The following is a 23473-nucleotide window of genomic DNA, read 5'->3' on the forward strand; positions in this document are numbered from 1 at the left end:
CGTAGAAGAATTGATGCCTTTGAGTTGTGGTGTTGGAGGAGAATACTGAAAGTGCCATGGACTGCCAAAAGAACCAATAGATGTGTTTTGGAAGAAGTGCAGCCAGAGTGCTCCTTGGAGGCCAAGATGGCTAAGCCTCATCTCTCATACTTTGGACATATTGTCAGAACGGAACAGTCGCTGGAGAAGGATGTCATACTGGGTAAGGTGGAATGTCAGAGAAAAAGAGGAAGACCCCTAACAAGATGGATTGGCCAGGTGGCATCATTGATGGCGTCAAGTGTGGCAGCAGCAGTAAGGTTGGCCCAGGATCAGACATTGTTTGGGTCTGATGTGAATGGGGTCACGATGAGTCGGTTCCGACTCGATGGCACCTGACAACAACAACGTCCTTTAAATTTAGTCATGCTATGAGATGTTTTGCAGATTCATTAAAATTATTTAACACTGCACAGTATTCCTGTGTGTATATGTGCCATAGATTGTTAATCCATTATTTCACTGATGAGTACTTAAGTTGTTTCTATCTTACTGCTATTGTGAATAGCACTGAGATGAGCATTGCTGTGTACATATCTGTTCCAGTCATGGCTCTTATTTCTCTAGGATATATACGTAGTATTGGGATTGCTGGATCACATAGTATCTTCATTTCTAGATTTAAGAAAGCCTTTTACCACGTTCCACAGTGGTTGTTCCGGTCTTACCAGGAGTGTATAAGAGTTCCAATATCCTATCAACCTAGCCAACATTTGTTATTTTCCATTTTTGTTTTTTAAATTAGCATCATTATTGTTGGGGTAACATGGTATCTTATTGTAGTTTTTATTTGCATCCCATTAAGGAGTCTTAAAATTAAGAAAGGTGTGCGACAGGGTTGTATTCTTTCACCATACTTATTCAACCTGTATGCTGAGAAATAATATGAGAAGGTGGGTTCTATGAACAAAAATGTGGCATCAGACTGGAGGAAGACTCATTAACAACCTGTGATATGCAGATGACACAACATTACTTGCTGAAAGTGAAGAAGACTTAAAATATTTACTGATGAAGATCAAAGAGCACAGCCTTCAGTATGGATTGCATCTCAACGTAAAGACAACAAAAATGTTCCCCACTGGACCCACAAACAACAATCTTATCAATAGAGAAAAGATTGAAGTTGTCAAGGACTTCATTCTTCTTGGATCAACTATCAACCATCATGGAAGCAGCAGTCAAGAGATCAAACGACGTATTGCATCAGGCAAATCTGCTGCACAAGATCTTTTAAAGTGTTGAAGAGCAAAAATGTCAGCTTGAGGACTAAGGTGCACCTGACCCAAGCCATTGTATTTTCAATAACCTCATATGCATGTGAAAGCTGGACAGTGAATAAGGAAGACCATAGAAAAATTGATGCTTTTGAGTTATGGTACTGGAGGAGAATATTGAAAGTGCCATGGGCTGCCAAAAGAACAAACAGATCTGTGTTGGAGGAAGTACTGCCAGAGTGCTCCTTGGAAGCCAAGATGGACAACCTTCGTCTCTCATACTTTGGACATACTGTCAGGAGGGACCAGTCGCTAGAAAAGGATATCATGTTTGCTAGGGTGGAGGGTCAGAGGAAAAGAGGAAGATCCCCAGTGAGGTGGACTGGCAAAGTGGCAAGATCAATGGGCTCAAGTGTTGCAATTATTGTGAGGTTGGCCCAGGTCGGGCAGTATTTCGTTCTGTTGTGCATAGGGTGACTATGAGTCAGTACCGACTCGATGGCACCTAATAGCAACAACAAGGATTCCTGCTATGGTGCTATAGGATAAAGCATTACACTGCAAGGTTGGTTTGAACCACCAGGTCAGCAGTGCAAACTCAACAGTCGCTCCTCAGAAGCCCTATATAGGGTAGCTATGAGTCAGAACTGAAATGACAGCACTTTCAACAACAACAGAGCAATTATTGCAAGCATTTGTTTTGTTGCCCACCTGAAAGTCTTTTTGGTCAAGTGTGTATAAATGTCTTCTGTTAATTTTTTAATTGGAACATTTGTCTTTGTTGTGTTGAGATGTTAAAAGTTTTCTTAAAATTTGAGAAATTAGTTTCTTGTTAACTAGGTCATTGCTAACCTTTTTCCAAGTTTGGAGGTTCTCTTTTTATTCTTTAGGGAAAAGTCTTGTGATGTGCATTAACTGCTTGATTTTCAGGAGGTCAAACCCATCTAGTTTATCTTCCGCAGTTTGTGTGTATTAGTTATGCTTGATGCATTATATGCCATCATTTATGGCACCTAAGGTGCTGGAGGATAAGCACTGGACTGCTAACTGCAAGGTTGGTGGTTCAAACTCACCAGCCACTCCTTAGAAACTCTATATAGAGTCATTGTGAGTCAAAACCAACTCAAGAGCACTTAACAACAACCAAAGCTTGATCCAAGAAGTCTTGGTGGTGCAGTGGGTTAGGCAATAGGTTGCTAATGAAATCAGTGGTTAAAATCCACCAGAAGGTCCGTGGGAAAAAAACGATGTAGTCTGCTTCTGTAAAGATTTACAGCATTAGAAACTTTATGGAGCAATTCTACTCAGTCCTATAGGGTCTCAATGAATCAGAATCAACTCAAAGGCAATGAGTTGACATAAGACCATAGGTGGAATTCTGAATTGCATCCAGAATCTTCTGAGGTGGGAAATTTCCACTTGAAAGGATAAGCCCACCAGCCTGGAGTGGCTAGAAGAACAAAAGATATACTTCTTGAAAGAAAGACCGATAGGAAAAATAGAAAATATAGGCAGTCTGACTGATTACTCTACAAGAACAAACAAGTTGCTCGTCCAGGAGATAACAAGGCAAGTGGTCGGGTCCCCTCAGGAAAACCCCCTTCCAAGACTAAGACTCAATGGGTATACATGCTCTGATTGGTGACCACGTTCATCACTGATACAGGGAAGTGAGGGAAAAACAACAATGAAGCTGCTAGCTAAGCTCTAAAACGTTCAACAGACTCCTGGGAACCCAGGTGGAGACCTGGTTGGCCAGCAGTGTGGCAAGACCTAGGGACTCTTGGGCCTAGAGTCAGTGACATAGCCACAGAGGACTAGAGTGGCGAGTGAAGCGTACAGCTGATAAGAAGAGAGGGCATATGCTAAGAACACCCACACATGCAGATAATAACCAATTGACCTGGCTTCGATGACTGCATGATCAGAGCCCAACTAGAAGAAGAAAGAAGAGGGGAAAAAAGAGTAATCTGATACAATTTGATGAACTTGACCTATACCTATGGATGCAGTAGCTCAAAAAAGTGGACAAATCTTTACAGTGAGGATCATTCCCACCCCCTCCATACACAGAGTAGACATGGATGGGCAACTTGGACACTGGCTACCCAAAATGGGGAGGAGGGGTGCTACAAAGGCAAGAAGTGACTGGCTTACAAGCTTTCAAAATGGAGCCTAGATCCAGAGGCTGTGGAGGAAGGTAAAATCTCCACTGAGTAGTATCCAATCTGTCTAGGCGGGGATGATGAAAGGAGATGCAGGTAGGTCTCTTGTGATACAGCAGTGAATAATTGTTAACTGGACTGATTGTGAGGGCTGGAAATGTAAAGGTAGACGTTTTAAAGCAAAAGGAGGGGAGTGATAGACTTTGCAATCTAGGAGCAGAGGTCCCTGTGACCATCAAGGGAAAAGAGCGGAGAGCAAGGACCCTGTCCAGAGAAGAAGTGACGCCAGAGATGGTTGCAGAGACAATGACGTGGAAAGATGGAGCGGCTGGGGACTTTAGACCCAGAGAGGGAGAGGAACTGTGTGTTGATGGGGGGGATGGGGGGGGGCAGGCTTGCAGGGTATACCCTTTGGATGGTTGATGATGCATGGAGGGGACTGTAACCACAGCAATGAAACAATATACGATAGCATGAATGCAAAGCTAATATTCTCCCATGTAAACTATCACATAATTCACAATAAAATATATATTTAAAAAAAGGCAATGAGTTTGATTTGGTTTAAGGTTGCCCTTATTTTTTTCATCACTGATCTTTAGAATTTTAGGTTCTACCTTTAGGTCTCTGATCCATCTTGAGTTCATTTTTGTATATGATGAAAAAGATATGGATCCTGCTTTAATTTTTTCTACCAATGGATATCCAATTTTGTCAGCACCATTAGGAGCTCTGGTAGTGTAGTGGTTATGAATTGGGCTGCTAACTGCAAGGTCAACAGTTTGAAACTACCAGCTGTTGCATGGGAGAAAGATGAGGCTTTCTGCTCCCGTAAAGATTTACAGCCTCGAAAACCCTGTGCAGGGCCACTAACGAGTCAGAAACGACTCCATGGTACTTAACAACAATTTGGACTCCTGGTGTGTTACTGTACAATCAGCACTGAGAACTACAAGGTTGGTAGTTCAAACCTACCAGCTGCTCCTTGAAAAACCTATATAGGGTTGCCTTGAGTCAGTACCCACTCGACAGAAGTCAGAATCTACTCGACAGAACTTAACAACAACATTTGTTAAAGAGACTATCCCTTTCCCATTTATGGAATTAGGCCCTTTGTCAAAGATGACCTGTCCAATGGTGGATGATTTTATTTCTGGGTTCTGAATTCTGTTCCAGTTGTTATGCTTCTGTCATTGTACCAGTACCAGGTATTTTGACTACGATGACAGTGCAGTTGGTACTGAGGCTGGGAAATCTGAGGCCTCCCTGCTTATCTGGGATCTCTTTCCTTTCCATGTAAAGTTGGTTATTTGTTTTTCCATCTCTTTAAAGAATGTTGATGGAATATGGATTGGGAATGCATTATATCTGTAGATTGATCTGGGTAGAAATGGTATTTTCACAATGTTACATCTTCTTGTGGCACTGTTGGATTAGCATTGGACTCTGAACCACAAGATCAGCAGTCCAAAACTACCGGCTGCTTCTTGGAAACCCTACACAGGGTCACTGTAAGTCAGAACTGACTTGATGACACTTAATAAAAACAAAAAATCGTGTCTGAGAGATTGGGGTATTATTGTATGTGTTTGTTGATTGTATATTCTTTTGTTTCATCTTGAATTTTAGTTTTGTCTTATTTTGATATATCTAGGCAGTCTGGGCCGGTATACTACTCTAGCCACTAGTTTGGCAGCATTGAAGCACTCATTGTCTGTGTCCAGATGGGTAGGGTAGAAGGTGGGAGTGTGGGCACAGATTTGGTCACTGGTCATGTAGAACAGCTGAGGGAAGGCTGGGCAGGTGTTGACCATCACCTGTTGCTAATCCACTCGTGCAGGAGTGAGTGGCAGCACTGGTTCAGTAGGTTGGGTGGCAGGTAAGGAGGGTGTGGCTAGCTAGTGGGGCCATGGTAGTTAACTCCCATGTTGCTGCTGTTGTTGTTATGCATGGCTGAGTTAATACCAACTCATAGCAACCCTGTACAGGGTTTCCCTTTAGCACCTGGTGAGCTTGAACAGCCGACCTTGCAGTTCAAGCCGACTTTGAAGCCCAGTGCATTAACCCTCAGCAACACACAAAAAAAGAAAAGGTGGTGTGGCAGTGGGCACAAGGATGTGTGGCCGAACTGCAGAGGCATTGGTCACATGGGAAGCATGTCACTGACTGTGGGGGCAAGCGGGTATTCTACACATGAGTGATGAGTAAAGCCATGGCCATCAGGGAAACAACACAGCAGTATATGTGCAGCACACGATCCATAACAGCAAAGCTGCCAACCATGGAGATAGGGTAGAAAAGTTTTCTAATAGTTTCTTAATTGTTGTAGTTTAACCAGAGCACTGAGTAAACACTTGCTACAACGCACACACATAAGATACACTTAAATGTATACAGATAACACATGTAATCTTGTTTGTATTTTGCATATGAAATATAAACTTGCTTAATTATCTTTTCCAATGATATAACTGAGTCTATTAAAATTTTTACACTTCACATGCAGGGGACTGTAATCACTGCAATGAAACAAACTGATGTTCCCCCATGTAAACCATCACTCAATTCACAATAAAAACTTTAAAGGGAAAAAAAATTTTTTTTTCAACACTTCAGTCTGAGTCCCTTACTCTGGGTTTTACGGGATTATCCAAATACCTCAAATACTGAAAAATTCTACTGAATAAAAAAATTTTAAGAAATGTTTAGTTCTACAATCTATTTCAAATTTGTGAGTGAAACATGAAGGCTTTAAGATTATGATACTGAATTTTATTTTTATAATTCAAATAAAGAATGAAATCCAGTTGATAAAACTAGATACTAAGAAAAAATTCAGATTTGGTAAAAATAAATAATGGAAAAAATGTTCAAGTGGAGATATGTGGAAAGAAATTTTTGAAAATGAAAAGACTTTAAATTAAATTAGAACACATCAACTTTTGCTCTACCAATCACTTTAAACAGGTATTTAGATTACCTTAAAAAGACATTTAAAAAGACATGAGGTTCAGCAATCTTGACCTATTACTACAATATATATTAAAAAAACTTAAAATTTAGGGGGAAAAAAGAATACAGAAGCTATCTGTAAATGTATAGAAAGAGAAAAAAAGAACAAATAAAAAATTGTTTTAAATTTACTTTATATATGTTGTTGTTGTTAAGTGCCATCAAGTCGGTTCCGACCCATAGCGACCCTGTATATAACAACAACATATATAATGTTAACCGAGGAAGTGTCAAATATCTGTCATTAAAATCATTTCCATCATCTGATGCTCTGACAAATACAAATAAACACTGTAAAAATTGGGGTCATGTTTATTTTACGAATTCATCAGAAAGTATATTCTGAGTACCTATGAATGTACATATTTCTGTATTATGGAGAGGTCTTAACTCATTCATTGGAAAACAATAAATATAAGTAAGCAGATGACTGAAGAAAAGATAAGATCAGTGAAGGATGGAGAAAATTAGATGCCTATGTAACTGACTTAAGGAGTTAAGTAGGTAAAATTAACGAAAGGAAAAAGATATAAAAATGTTCTACTACTTCGTAATGCATTAAAAAAGATCAACCCTACTACTAGATAATCAAGTTTAACATATATTTCAAATAATCCCATCTGTTTTTCTAATTTGCTATGAGAATGGCATACTTAAATATTGTTGCATATACTTGCAAAAATGAACAAAGGCAAAATCTTAGAATCTCTGGTGGTCATTTTGGACCATGTTAATTTTGGTTTTTGGTTAAATAACAAAGAAATAGGATTATAGAACAGTTCAGCAATAAGCTTTTCATTAGAGTATGAAATCATGCCATGAGTTCCAAAAAAAGGGTTAGTTATATAAATTCGGGAAATAATCACTCATGCAAAAATCAGAAAATACCTGTACCGAGCCACCATGTCTGTCTGCTGCAAGGTGAGCTCTCAAATGGTGGGGATTTGCCTGCTGGGAGTCCCAAGCTGCCCTGTGGTCTGCCGACTGCCATTTATTTAAAGCATATGGCATGCATGGAGGAAGAAAAACCCAATACGTTAAACATCTCATCCTTATGATATATTAAAACAAACGTATAATAGGAAATTTAAAATACCCTTACTATTCTGAATCATAGATGTAGTTTGGTTAGCATAATGATGTGGAGGGATTACAGTAAAATCATTACAATTACATAATGAACCGCAATAAAAAAAAAAATATGCAGAACCACAGAATTTTATATGTGAAAGGATGTTGAGATCACAGACTCAACCCTCTAACTTTATAAAGTTAATGAAGAGCCTGGGAGGTACCTAAGAAAAAGAAAAAAATGATGAGTACACTAAAAACCCATCTACTCTATTTTTTGTTTTTTACAATAGAGATTCTCATTCTTTTTCTGATGAGGATCTACTTTTAACAAAGTAGGAGAGACTCACAGTCCTTAAATGGTTTACTTAGAAACTTAAGCGAAAAAAAAAAAAAAAAACCCTCTTGCTTAGTATTGTTAGAGATTGTGTGCATTATATGAGAAAATAAAAAACAGTTCAAGGATGTAACAAAACAACCAAATTAAAAAAATAAAGCAAAACAACAATCCTTCATACATAAAAATTCTTTTGAATCCTTGATCTCTTTTTATCTTGTTCAAATTAAAGAACTGCTTTCAAATAAATAGATTGATAATTATTGATGTTTTTAGATCCCTCAATAAATCTGCATGGTAGTAACCATGGTGCTGCAGGATAATCCACAGGACCTCAAGGTTAGTTTGAATCATAAGGTTGGCCGTTCAAACTCACCAGCTGCTCCTCAGAAACCCTATACAGGGTCGCTATGAGTAGGAACTGAATCAATGTCACTTAACAACAACAGCAGCAGCAGAAGTAAGAATGCTCAATAAATGTCAGTTTGTAGTTTCAGGAATGTGGAAAGCACTACCAGTAAGGACAGGGGAGAACACAATGTTTACATTCCTATTAAGTGTTTGGGCCCTTATGTGACACTGTAGGATAAGCACTGGAGTGACTGGTAACTGAAATGTCAGCTGTTCAAACCCAATAGTTGCTCTCAGAAACCCTATACAAGGTGGCCATGAGTCAGTACCGACTTGACGACATATAACAACATCATCATAACGAGTTTGGTTCTGTATTAATTGCCTTATGCGTGTGATTTATTTTTCAGATAAACAGTATCATCCCTGTTTTACTGAAGGGGACACTGAGGCATTGAGACATTAAACATTTCTCTAAGATCAAAGAGCTAGCAAGGAGTACAGCAAGAATTCAAACCTCTGGGTTGATGCTGTTTTTACTATACACCTGGCTCTTTACCACAATTGCAGATACTCTTCACTGCTATTTCCTTTCTTTCTTTCTTTGTTTTTTTCTCCCTTGAACCTATGTCTAGAAATTCTTACCACAAAGTGCCAAGTAATAAGACCCTATAACAAAGGATACTTCAAGGCTGCTGGGAACAAATCATAGGTTTAAGTCAGAGCTAGTTTGAAAATACCATGCAAATGATCTCTAGTCTTGTTGTTGTTAAGTGTCACCAAGCTGGTTCCAACTCACAGTGATACGGCATAGGGTTTTCGAGGAACAGCAGGTGAGTTTGAACCTCCAACCTTGCAGCTCAAACCAACCTTGCAGCTCAAAACGACCTTGCAAGCCAGTGCATTATCCTGCAGTGTTACACCAGGACTCTAATAATCTCTTGCCGTAGTGACTCTTAAGTTCGCAGTCAGCCATGGCTTCCACATAGTTCAACATTTTCCTTTTTTAGAACTGCTTAGAGATTCAAAGTTCCCTCGGACTCCTGACCAAGGGGCTACAACAGATCTATCTCAAGGTTCAAAGTGTGGGCTCATGTTGATCTGTTCCACTTGTAGAAGTAGGCAGTGGGCCTTTTTGCTAGATGAAAATTAGTGAAATACTACATGTCGCTGCTGTTGTTGTTAAATGTTGCTGATTCGGTTCCAATTCATAGCAGCCCTGTATAGGATTTCCGAGAAGTGGCTGGTGGGTTGAACTGCCAACCTTATGGTTCTCAGTCCAGTGCTGATCCTACAGAACCACAAAAAATAAACATTTGCTTTGCAATGATTCCTTGCAAGAATTCAAAAAGTGCTTTGGGGATAATACATATGGGATATCCAGTCTAGTGTTTCTACATTTTTCCTATTTGTGTTTCTGAAGGAACAGTTACAGCCTTATAGTACAGCTGGGAGGTTGGATAGCAGGCTGATATACACTACAGGAAGACCAACTACATATGTGGTCAAAATAACCCTTTGGGGAAGAAATGTTAAATTCAAGTACATACAATTAGTAATTATTTGGCACAAAGTTTCATATACTAAATTGTACAATGCAAAATTATATAATCAAAAGTATGGAGTTCTGGTGTGGCACTGCGGGATAAGCACTAGACCTCAAGGTTGGTTTGAACCACAGGGTTGGTGGTTCAAACTCAACAACAGCTCCTTGAAAACCCTATACAGGGTCACTATGAGTTGGAACTGAGTCGACAGCACTTAACAACAACAACATAGCATGAAGGGACTCCTGGTCTGGCTCTGTAGGATCAGTACAAGACTCGAACCACAAGGTCAGCAGTTTAAAATCACCAGCTGCTCCTAAGAAACCCTATTCAGGGTCACTATGAGTCGGAACCGACTTGACAACACTTAACAACAACAAATAGCATGACAAAATTTGTTTAAAGTATGTCATCAAAGTAATTATGATAGTCCAATAAAGTCTTTCCATTAAACCTCCATATTCATACCCAGAATTAAGCAGATTTATAGGTTAAACTGAAATAAATGAAATCAAATGAAATCTAGATAGGATAAAAGAATTAACGCTAATTTGAGACAAACACTTGGGCAACAGACAATATTTTGGGGTCATGAACTTCTTTAAGAAGACAGTAAAAAGAATGAACTCTCTCCTCAGAAAAAACATGTATGTGCATTCAACATTTTATACAATTTTAGGAACCCCTGGACTTCAACCATTGACTCTAAGTTAAGAATCCTTGATCTGGAGATATTACATTACAGACATTACCAAATCAAATAATTCAGTCATTTGAAAGAGTTGCCTTATTTTTTTATTGTAAACTATGAATTTTCAGAAAATTTAAGTGCTTAGTGAATGTTCAGGTAGTTAAGAACAGTTTTTTCAAGATGGTATAATACTGTAGAAGCAGCACTGGACTGCAAGGTTGGTTTGAACTGCAAGGTTGGTGGTTCAAACCAACCAGTCACTCCTTGGCAACCTATACAGGGTCACTATGAGTCGGAACTGACTCAAAAGCACATAACAACAAACAACAACAATCCTAAAATGAAGAACCACTAGAAAGGATATTCCATATATACCATTTACAAAAACTCTGAATTCTTATAAAAATTCATTGCAAAGCAAATGTTTGGTTTTTGTGGCACTGTAGTGTGTGTGTATATATATATTCTTGTAAGAATTCAAATTCTTGTAAGAATTCAAAAAGTGCTTTGGGGATAGTACATATGGAATATCCAGCCTATTGTTTCTTCATTTTTACCTATTTGTGTTTCTGAAGGAACAGCTGCAGCCTTATACTACAGCTGGGAGGTTAGACAGTAGGCTGATTTACACTATAAGAAACATACACACACACACACATATATATCCTATATGTACATAGAGAGAGGGATTATATATATGTGTGTGTGTGTATATACTAGCATAAAATAGTTAAATGCATCTTGAAGTTAAATAGCCATTTCATTTTGCTGTGGCTTTTTAAAAAGTGGTATGTTTTCCTTTGGTTTTCGCCTCTTGCTTTAACCCCCACTTAAACGCTGAGGGAATAAAAGTAGTAAAAGGAAACTGACAGTATACTTATCATCTCCAAAAAGCATTATGACTGAAACTTACTATGAGGACACTGTTTTAACTCAGGTATTAGCAAAAAATTTTATGCTAAAGATAGCTTCAATAAAGATTCTTTTTACAAAAAATAAAACGGTGAAAAAATATTGCTCAAAATTTTATCAGTTTTTTAATCTGCCCTGTAACCTTTCACTCAATTCACAACAAAAACTTTAAAAAAAAAGAAAAATTTTATCTGTTTTCCAGGAAACATGAACTCCTCAATCTTGATCAATCTTATCTCCTTCATCTCAATCTCTTTCCATCTATCTACTCTCTGCTTCAACCAAATTGAACTTCTTGCTATTTCTAAAACAAATTAAATTCTGTACTTTAATTTTATATTAAAGTCATATTTTATACTGTTTATAGTTGCCAAAATGAATTTATTTCTTAATGTGCCTTTAAAATATTCTGCTCATTCTTCAGGCTATCTGCTTATAGCTCCACATACATTCCCTGGTTCTCCAAAGTGCTTTATTAATTTTCATATTATATAGTTCTTTCTATTTTGTGATTTAGTTATCAATATAAGCATTATAGTAGTAACATCAACCACAACAGCTGAGATTTACTGAACCTTTGTTATGTACTAGGAATTAACATGAAGCTCTGAAAGATCAATTTACTCAGGGTCAAGTCACATCCAGATACATTTGATTTCAAAAATGAGTGAACTCTGATCTCTAACAATGCTCTTAGCCACTTATTAGAAAATTATTTTGTACTGTGTATTGCTTCTGCATTTCTGCAGTGTGTAAAACAGTTTTCCAATAGCAGAAACTTAATGCATAATTTATTAAACTCAACTAGACTATGGTTAGAACAATCAAGTGGTATTAGCATTCATTCTAACAGGATATTATAACAGCTTCTCCCTCCCCCCCTCCGCCACGTGTGGTGGTACTGTAGGATAAGCATTGGACTGTAAACCACAAAGTCAGCAGCTCAAACCCACCAGCTGCAACTCATAAATCCTATATAGGGTCACTATGAGTCAGAAAAGACTTGATGGCACTTAACAACAACAACAACAAATAGGATATCAGGAGTCCTGTTAACCATAGGTTGGTGGTTCAAATCCAGCAGTTGCTCTTTGGAAATCCTATACAGGGTCACTATGAGTCAGAACACACTCTATAGCTCTTAATAACAATAGGATACTGCAGACTGTTCAAAGTTTATATTAATTTATGTCACTAATTAGGAATTATGATTTAAAAGACACAGATTGATTATGGTGTATTACTGCTCTACTTGTAAAAATACTTTTCTTTAGACTATTAAATTGATAAAATAAGTAGAAATACATATACTGACAAAATTTTTTGTTTCAAACCTTCAATATATACACCTGTATAATCTACTGTATTAATTGAAAAATACAGGTATTCTAATTATTCAATATATTAACATGTGTATACACAGATATACATACATAGTAACATACAACGTTGTCATCTGTATATGGCTATAAAACATATTCATAAATTGTCAGAAAGTAATCCAGAAACAAATGAAGGAATTTCATATCTAAAAGGACAGCAAACCTGATTTTTGGATTGTTGCATCTTATCTCTGTGTTGATGTGCTTCTCTGTTTGATGAAAGAGCAGAATCTTGCTGAACTGCACCCACTGGAGTAGGCTACAATGTAATAATAACTAGTATTAATACATTCAATTGCAAAAATCTCATTTAAAATCATCTCACTACTTAAAGGGCAAAAATATAAGACATGGTTGAATAACTGAAAACCTTAAGAAAAGATAATATACTGTTAAATATTTTAAGAAAAATAATATTACTTTAAAATAAAAAAATACACTAGGAATATTGCTATTGTCAACATTTTTATTCAAAGAAGCAGCTCATGTCTTGGGTTTTCTGGGTGTGTTTTTTCTTCAAATAACTCAAAACCTAATAAAACCTAACACAAATAAATTGAAGTTCATCTAGATTTACATCATAAATACCAAATATATTCAAAATCACTTTAGGTTTAAAAATATACATAAAATTAATGAATAAATCAACTGCTCAAAAACACATGAGTCTGAGAGTTTGGTCATTCCAAATATGAGTAAAAATTCACTAAAACTAAGCCACAATTTAAGGAAATTTTATATCTTTATTTAAAAGTAAATATTCAGTTTCTAATCATGTCTTCAAAGAAAAAAGTTCATGATATTTATTGAAATAATGAGCACTCATCTTATAATTATGACAATTTTTCTAAAACCTGTGAAAATTGAGTACCTTTAGAAAAATTTAAACATACTCAAATTTATAGGCACTGGATTACAAATTGCAAAGACAGTAGTTCAAAACCACCAACTGTTATGTGGAAGAAAGAACTAAACCAAGGATGAAAAGTTCAAAATAACTCCTATTCTAAAACACAGAGAGTCCATACATAGAGTTTTAATAAAATTCAAAGAATTATTTTAGCATTGTGCTACCTTAAGAAATGTCCATACATGGGAAATACCATTGATCCTTTTAGAAAGTATTAATTTTCAATTCTTTTCAAATGAAGGATTTGTACTAATAAAAAGATGAATACAATATAAGTAATATTTTATTATATAGCATAATACTCACCAACTGTTTACCGATCCAGTCATATTCATAATCAAACATATATCCTTTTCGATCAAATAAGTCAGTAAAAAGCTTTCTTAAGTAGTCATAGTCTGGTTTTTCAAAAAAATCTAACCTTCTTACATAACGAAGATAAGTTGCCATTTCTTCTATAAGGAAAATTAAAATTATTCTAATCATAATTTTCTACGTTTCTTGTTAACAAAAACATTTTAAATGTCTACAAGCAAGTGGTTACTACAAAAGCTGAAAAATTAACAAAATTCTACTGAAATTCAAAATTTCAGTATTAATGAATCAAAAAGGATAGAAGACAGGAAAGACCATAGTGACAAAAAAATAAAAGGTTTAGTTTAAAGGTCATTGTTTTTACTTTATTTCATCTAAAAAGATTAAAATTTTATTTTACATAATTTTTTATTCTTTGATAGTATTAAGAGGCTGAATTAACAACTTAATAACTAAATAGTAACAAAAACATTAAAATTAAATAAGGGTACTTCAATAATTCAAAATGTTTCATAATTTAAACAGTAATTTTCTTTGTATTAGTTTTTTATTTAAAGGTTATTATCAATGAATAATATGAGCACATATGATACTCTGCTAAGGATATTATTATTACAATAATATTACCAGCACTGCATAGGAGACCCAGTAAATATCAAATCAAAGTGAGACAGGAACTCAGTTTTCTATCTTAAAGTCCAGTTCTCTTTCCACTTAATATAGACACATAAAATACTATGTATTGTAATTACTGGAAAAACAATTATTATTATTTGGTTGATTTAGAACTTTTACTAAGTAAAATTTTGTTAACTTTGGTAGTCATCATCTACTTGAAAATGAAATTATTTTCAACCTATACCCTGGTGATGCTTTAGGATAAGCACTGGACTGCTATTGGCAGTTCAAATCCACCAACCAGTCTGCAGGAGAAAGAAGAGGCTTTCTACTCCTGTAACGATTTACAATCTAAGAAACCCTATACAGGGCACTATAAGTTGAAATCAACTCAAAGGGAGTGAGTTTCGTGAGTTTATACCAAGACAAAGAGGCAGTCATTCAAACAGAAAAAGAGGCTACTGCATGGTTCAACATCAGGAGACATGTATCAGAGCCATATTCTTTCATCATAATTATTCAATCTGTATGCTGAAGAAGTGATCTGAGAAGCTGAACTACATGAAGATTGCAAAATCAGGATTAGAGGAAAACTCATTAACAACCTGAGGTACGCAGATGACATTCCCTAGCTTGCTCAAAGAGAAAAAGTCTTGGAAGTATTTACTAATGCAAATCAAAGTTTACAGCTTTCACTATGGAATAAACCTCAACAGAAAACAAAAATCGTCACAAATGAACTAATAAACATCATGATAAACAGAGAAAAGCCATCATGGAATTCCTTTATTTGGATCTAAAATTAATGTCCATGGAAGCAACAGTGAAGACATCAAACAATGAAGTGCAATAGGCAAATCTGCTGCATGAGACCTCTTTTAAAAAGTGTTAAAAAGCAAGATGTCAGTTTGGGGACTAAGGTGTGCCTGACTCAAGTCATGCTATTTTCAGTCTCCTCACTTGTATGTGAAAGCTGGGCGAAGAATAAGGAAAATCACAGAAGAATCGATGTATATGAATTATGGTGTTGGTGACGAATACTGAATGTAGCAAGCACTGTCAGAAGAACAAATCTGTCATACACAAAGTACAGCCAAAATGCTCTTAGAAGCAACAATAGGGAGACTTCATCTCACAAACTTTGCTCATGTTATCTGGATGGACCACTTCCTGGAGAAGAACACCATGCTTGGAAAAGTAAAGGGTCAGAGGAAAACCTTCAATGACATGAACTGACACAGAGGCTACTACAATGGACTCAAACATAGCAATGGTTGTGAGGATGACATTAAGACTAGGCAGTGTTTCATTCTCTTATGCATATCATCACTTTGAGTCCGAATTGACTTGACAGTACTTAATAAATGTCCTGAGAGAAAATATAAATTCAGTTGTCATTGGTCAATATGTAAAAAAAATTTCTTCTATTGCCATTATAAATCAGATGCACAAATTGCCCGTGCAGTCTATGAATAAAATAATGGGCATTTCTTAAATCAAATTTTGAGCTAATTTTTTTTTTTTTAAGCATGGAAAAAAAATACTCATAAACATAAGCAAAGAAAATGAACATTTCTGGGTTCCAGTGGATAAGCACATGTATCAAATATGGCATTATTCATTACCTGGAAAATTCTCACATAACACTTCTATTGGTGTGGCTCTTTTTGTATCTCCAATTTTCTGATACCTCTCTTTTAATGTGTCAGCCTAAAACAGTGGGGGGGAAAAATCTTTAGAAGGTAATAATTTTTTTAAGTATTTAGTTGGAAGCAAGGACCTTATTACTAGCACTTCATAAAATTCAGTAAGGAAAAACAAAACTTACCTTTAAACCTTGCCAAGGAAGACTGCCTCTGAGAAAATACATGAACATATGACCTAAAGCTTCTAAATCATCTCTTCTACTTTGTTCTGAAATATAAGAGAAGCATACATAAATTTCACTTCCTTTTACCAGTTAAAGATGCAAGATTAGAAAACAGACTTTCATTATGTACACATGAATTCCTAAAATTTAATACGCAAACACAAAACAGATTTAGTGCCTAAAAATGACAAAAATCATGCCTAGTTAAACTATAGTATTCTTACTCTGTAATTATTAAACATTTTTTATATACGCCATTATGAGTACTTAGATATTGGCAGATGTATCTCCCTATATAGACATTGATGGAAATATATGCAAGAAAAAACAAAAAAAGGGTTACATGGTCAGAGAGTCACTGTGTACTATACAAATCTCTCTTAAAGACTCACAACATAACATATTAAAGAGTCTACAAATTCCCAGGGTTTATAGTGCTTTAAGTTCATTTCACCTTATTTTTTTTCTAAAGTTAAGTGAGAACAAACCCTCCATCTTACATATTCTCCATTAACATTACACAAAATGAGTATTTTGTGTAATATGCTTTAAGAAATTTATCTCAACATTAATAATCTGTCCACTACCCCAAATACGCTGATAGAGCATACTGCCCACTTTCGACGGGCCAATTTTGTTTTAGAAATGAGATGTTGTATAGGGATAATAATCACAACCTAAGGCTCAGGGAGATACTTATAAATATTTGGTGAAATACAAATATTTTTGGCATTGTAGTTAAATATTTAAAGTTATTTATGTATTTTAAATTAATAAAAAAGCACTGACTAGCAATAAAAGAAAAAATTCTTCAATAAGAGGATATTCATGTGGAAGAAATTTTACCTAACTCAATAGTTAATCTTCATACTATCTGAGTAAAACTAAATGCTTTCCTAAAAGCAAACTTCAAAGCATGGATCTCATCTGGGGTAAAGGAGTCAGAAAAGGTTCTCAATTCTACATGTACTCTCATAATATTCTATACTTGCCTTTATACCACTTCCAGCAATTTATGTAATATATAATACTAGAAATCTTTTTTTCTGTAAACATAAAAAATTAGGTACTATCATGCCCATCAAATTGTTACTAATGGACACAGAATTGGAAAAATACAGGTGGGAGTTAAACTTCTCCTTTGCATACTAAAAAATGTGGTAAAATAGGGATTTTCCTTTACTTCTAGAACTTTTTGTTTTAAGAACGTAAAAGGTGCTCTGGTAGCGTGGTGGTTACAAATTGAGCTGTGAACCACAAGGTTAGCAGTTCAAAACTACCAGCTGCTGCGAGGGAGAAAGATGAGTCTTTCTGCTCCCATAAAGATTTACAGCCTTGGAAACCCTGTACAGGGTCGCTATGAGTCGGAAACGACTCCATGGCACATAACAACAACAACAAAACTGAAAACCAAACCATTACCATGGAGTCAGTTCTGACTCACAGAAACCCTGCATAAAATTTCTAAGACTGCAAACATTTACAGGAACAGACAGCCTTCATCTTTCTCCAGTGGACGTAAACCACTGACCTTGCAGTTAGCAACCCAATACCTAGCCCACAGTGCCACCAAGCGTATGTTATGAAACATAACAACATTTTCAATAATAAGTTGATTAAAAGTAGCTTTTAAATTCAAAGTGTTAAAAATAAGAAGTTATGCAAAAGAACACTATTTCTGAATTCCAAATGAGAATCAGAATCATGTCTGAAACTTCAAAAAATTTCAGATGAGCAGGCCTAGTGCTTGAGATTACGACTACTTGAGAAAAAAGTAAGATGGTGTACATTTTAGAAAGCTTAGCAGTTGATTCTGAAGTACTGGCAGATTAGATACCAACTGAGAAAGAAACATTCTTTATTGAAGCATAATTTACATATAATAAAATATACTCATGTGGGGGTATAATTTGGTAAATTCTAACAACATAAATCATTGGAATATTACGACCATAAACAAGACCCATTTCTAACACTCCAAAAGCTTCCCATTTTGCCTTTGTCATCTACTTTCTCCCTACATCTACCACTTCAAGATACCTAATGACTTCAGGCAGCCACTGCTTTTAGTCACTATACCTAAAATTTGATTTTTTTACAGAGCTATATATGAGTGGAATCATACAGTATAAATTCATGAATCTAGATTCTTTCACTTAGCACAAAGTTAAGTTTCATCCTTATTTTTGCATGCAACACATGTTCGTTACCTTTTACTGCTGAGTAAAACTGTTGTTAAGTTGTTGGTAGGTGCCATCAAGTCAGTTCTGACTCATAGCAACCTTATCCACGCACAGAATACTCTTCAATCCTATGCCATTCCCAACAATTGGTATATCTTACACTAGTTGTTGCTGTCATGTGTCAATCCATCTCATTGGGGGTCTTCCTCTTTTTCACTGACCCTCCACTTTACCAAGCATGATGTCCTTCTCCAAGGATTGGCCCTTCCTGAAAATACATCCAAAGTTTGGGGGACAAACTCTCACCATCCTGGATTCTAAGGAGGATTCTGATTGCACTTCCTCCAAGGATGATTTTTTGGTTCTTCTGGTACCCCATCATACTCTTAGTATTCTTCTCCAACACATGAATTCAAATGCATCAATTCTTCTAAGGTCTTCCTTATTCGTTTCCCAACCTTCGCATGCATACGTAGTTGTTGCGGTAAAGTGCCTTCAAGTTGGTTCCCATTCATAGTCAGAAGTTCTCCGTGGAAGCCATACTTTGTCTCTCGTACTTTGGACCAGGAAAGACCAATCACCGGAGAAGGACATCATGTTTGGTAAAGTAGGAGGGTCAGATAAAAAGAGGAAGACCCCCCAAAGAGATGGATTTGTACAATGGTGGCAGTGATGGGCTCAGGCATAGCAATGATTGGAACGTTGGCCTAGGACTGGGCAGTGTTTCGTTCTGTTGTGTGTCTAGGGTCACTATGAGTCGGTACCAATTTGATGGCATCTATGAACAACAAAATTGTAAATTAGTTAGGTGTGTACTACTCATCAAATAAGAAAGCAGAAACATTGCCTTTGTGAACTATGAAATGCCAATGGGCTAAATAGTCCCCTGAGGTTTTTTTAGCTTTCACAAATTACTTTTTTTTTTTTTAAATAATGCACATAATCTGCCAAATAAATTCTCTCTGTATTAATAGTGTCCATACAATCCCAAATCAGAAGGAGTAATGAGTTACGAGCTAGGCTGCTAACTGAAAGGTCAGCAGTTGGAATCTACCAGCTGCTCTTCAGCAGAGAGATGAGGCTTTCTGCTCCTGTTAAGAATTATAGCATAAGAAACTCTATACAAGGTTGCTACTAGTCAGAGCCTACTTGGTGTCACACAACCACCACCACTACCACTACCAATCTACAGAGTCCTGGAGTGGGGCTTCAGGATAAACACTGGACTGCTAGTCACAAGACTGTCAGCTCAAACTCATCAGCCACTCCTTGGAAACCTTCTACAGGGTCACTATAAGTTGGAACCAACCTGACGGCATCTAATAACAACAACTCTCAATTTCAGGAAGTGCAGTGGCTCTGTAGGACAGCACTGGAAAGTGAACAAGGTCAGCGGTTCAAGCCCACCAGTCGGTCCTTGGGAGCAAGATAAGGCTTTCTGCTCCTTTAAAGACATACATCCTCGGAAACCCTATATAAGTTCACTATGACATCTTTAACCATTACTTTCTCTGGCTTAGGAATCCACTATTTCTCAGTTTTAATGTAGCGATTGAGAGTTGTTACTTTGCCATTTCTACAAATAGACTGTTCTCACATTTACCACTATTCACAGAAAGAACATTAACATAATAAGGAAGTTGTGATTTCATGTCTCACGGTAAAATACTGGTGAATCTTTATAAAATGTTATGAAATATTTCATTCAGGACTACCGAAAACAAAATTTTTTCATAACAGTGTAGTGTTGATCTTCCTCAAATACTGAACACTGATCAGGGTTTAGATTGAACCACTGCAAATACAATCTAAAACAAGACAGACTGCTAAGCGTAGTGGCACAACACGTATGTTCTATCCTACGCATCACCTGAGAAGCTGGTTTATATAAAGTAAAACGTGGCAACAGGCTTGGAATAAGATTCATGAACAATCTGCGACATGTAGATAACACAACCTTGTTTGATGAAAGTGAAGAGGACTTAAAATATTTATCGATGAAAATCAAAGACAGTAGTATTTAGTATGGATTGCATCTCAAAGTAAAGAAAACAAAAATCATCACAATTGGACCAATAAAAAACATCATGATAATGGAGAAACGAATGAAATTTCAGACTTCATTTTTCTTAGATCCACAATCAACACTTCTAGAGGCAACACTCAAGAAATCAAATGATGTATATTAGGCAAATCTGCTACACAAAACCTCTTTAAAGGGTTCAAGAGCCAAGAGCAGTAAAATGAAATTAGAAATCAACAATAATAATATAATTAGAGATTCCTAACATATTTGGACATCAAACCACTCATTTTAATATAACTGATAGCTCATAAATAAAAGCCACAAGGGAAAATAAAAGATATTTCAAATGAAATTCTAATCAAACTATAATTTATCAAAATTTACGGGCTAAAGCTAGCAGTGCCATATATATATGCTCTAAAATGGGTTTGTTTAAAATGTGTATATTGAAAGAGTAAGAGTAATAATCATTGATCAAATGCTCTAAATGTTAAATTCAGATGATCTAAAAAGTTAGAAAACAAGCAAAGAAAACCCAAAGTAAGTAAAAAGAAGGATAGAATGTGTAGAAATCAATAAAATGGCAAATAAGAAAAAAACTAAATCAAAAAAGCCCAAATTTAGTTTTCTTAAAAGACTGATATACTTGATAAATTCCAAAAGACTGATTAGTAACAGAAAAAATCCAATGAAAAAGAATGGGGGTGGGGGTGGGTGGGGGAAGGAGCAAGGAAGCAAGGGAGGAAGGAAAGAAGGATGGAAGGGATAGATAAGAGATTAAGGAGGAGGGAAAAAAAACCCCAAAACAAAAATTGCCAATATCAGGAATGAAAAAGAGGGGAAAAAAATCTTACAAATATTAAAACGGCAATCAATCCAAATAGCAATTCAAGAGAACTACAACAGGAAAAGAAAAACCTTAAAAAATAGTAAGTTGAAAAGTTTAACTATCTGACTACAAATTTACATTGACTTTACATTATATTATATCCTATATACGAAAGTCAAATAATTGTAAAACTAATTTTTTAAAAAATTCATTCATAATAGGATCAAAAGTGTAACGTTTCTTAAAATTTTTAAGCAAAAAATACATCTAAGCATTGATTGTGATTCAAGCAAAATGAAGTCTTTGATAACTTCAATGCTTTTTCCATGTGTCTGAGGATTTTCATTTTCTTTACACTGACGTGGAATCCATACTAAATGCTGCAATCTTTGTTATTCATCAGTATTTCAGTCATTCTTCGATTCTAGCAAGCAAGGTTTTATCACCTGCATATCATAAAATGTTAATGAGTCTTCCTCCAATCCTGATGCCACGTTCTTCTTTATATAATCTAGCTTCTCAGATTATTTATTCAACACACAGATTGAATAAATATGATGAAAGGATCCAACCCTGGTACACATCTTTCTTGATTTTAAATCATTCAGTATTCCTTTGTTCTGTTTGAACAACTGTCTCTTGGTCTGTGTACCTGTTCCTCAGGAGCACAATTAAGTGCTCTGTAATACTTATTCATCACAGTGCTATACATAGTTTGTAATGATCCACACAGTCGAAAGTTTTGCAATAGTCAATAAAGAACAAGAAAACGTTTTTCTGGTATTCTCTGTTTCAGCCACGATCTACCTGACATCAACAATGATATTCCTAGTTCTACATCTCCTCCTCAACCTGGTTTGAATTTCTGGCAGTTATGTGCTGACATACTATTGTAACTGTTCTTGAACCTAGCATTACTTGTTTGTGGTATGACTGATATTGTTTGATGATTTCCACATTCCGTTGGGTGACTTCTGTTTGGAATAGGTACAAACATGGATCTCTTTAACTGGTTGGCAGGTAGCTATCTTCCAAATTTGTTGGCAGACATGATTGAATGGCTCCAGTCAATTCCATTAATTCCTGAAGCCTTTTTTTCAGCAATGTTTTCAATGCAGTTTGGACTTCTTCCTTCAGTACCAGCGGTTCTTGATCCTATGTTACCTCTTGAAATGGTTGAACACTGACCATCTCATTTTGGTACATTACTCCATGTATACCTTCTGTATACTTTTGATGCTTTCTACAGCATCCAATATTTTTCCCATAGCATCCTTCAATATTGCAATTCAAGACTTGAATTTTTTCTTCAGTTCTTTCATTTTGAGAAATGCCAAATGTGTTATTCCCCTTTGGTTTTCTGACTCTAAGTCTTTGTACATTTCATTTTAATACTTTATTTTGTCTTCTGGAGTTATCCTCTGAAATTTTCTTTCACTAAATCATTTCTTCCAACCACTTTAGCTTCTCTAAGTTCAAGAGCAACTTTCATAGTCTCTTTTGACATCCATTTTGTTTTTTTCCTGTCCTTTGAATGACCTTTTATTTTTTTCATATACGCATTTAATGTCATCCCACACTTTTATTCATAAGGTTTTCAGTAGCTAACCAATCATAAGTGATCCACCTCTCCTTCTTCCTAGTCTGTGTTACTTTGGTAGTTCTGCTAAAACCACACCACTATGGCTGATCCTGCTGGTGTTTATAGTACTGGTGCCATAGCTTCTAGCATTACATCAATAGACACCGTCACAGTAAAATAAACTGGCAACAAATGGGGGCCCCTCTCTCCCATCCCAGTTTAACTGATCTCCAGAGAACTTTCTACCTTCTCAGATCTTTGACCACCTGCCATTTAACCCATCTCACCCCTCATTAAACTATAAGTCCCACAAGGGCAAGAAATTGTGTGTGGTTGTTTCACAGCTGTATCCCTAGTGCTAGCAGCGTATGGGACACAAGCAAAAATAAATAAATAAATAAATAAATAAATAAATA

At 36.0% G+C, this 23473-nt stretch overlaps 1 protein-coding gene across 4 annotated transcripts in view; it reads right to left on the reverse strand.

Annotated features, from left to right (window-relative positions):
- Positions 1–23473, reverse strand: part of CSNK1G3 (casein kinase 1, gamma 3) — a 145554-nt gene that overhangs the window by 32122 nt on the left and 89959 nt on the right. For 2 of the 4 annotated variants that reach the window (XM_006871628.1, XM_006871627.1), the window contains exons 6-10: positions 16396–16481; positions 16193–16277; positions 13941–14086; positions 12888–12983; positions 7322–7417 (exon numbers count right to left, since the gene is read on the reverse strand). In XM_006871628.1, the coding sequence (XP_006871690.1) occupies positions 7322–7417; positions 12888–12983; positions 13941–14086; positions 16193–16277; positions 16396–16481 (509 nt within the window). Of the gene's footprint in view, positions 1–7321; positions 7418–12887; positions 12984–13940; positions 14090–16192; positions 16278–16395; positions 16482–23473 lie in introns of all 4 variants that reach the window. The other 2 variants (XM_006871629.1, XM_006871630.1) reach the window with 2 other exon arrangements.

The sequence above is a fragment of the Chrysochloris asiatica genome, unplaced genomic scaffold (assembly GCF_000296735.1).
Source record: "Chrysochloris asiatica unplaced genomic scaffold, ChrAsi1.0 scaffold00171, whole genome shotgun sequence".
NCBI lineage: Eukaryota > Metazoa > Chordata > Mammalia > Afrosoricida > Chrysochloridae > Chrysochloris > Chrysochloris asiatica.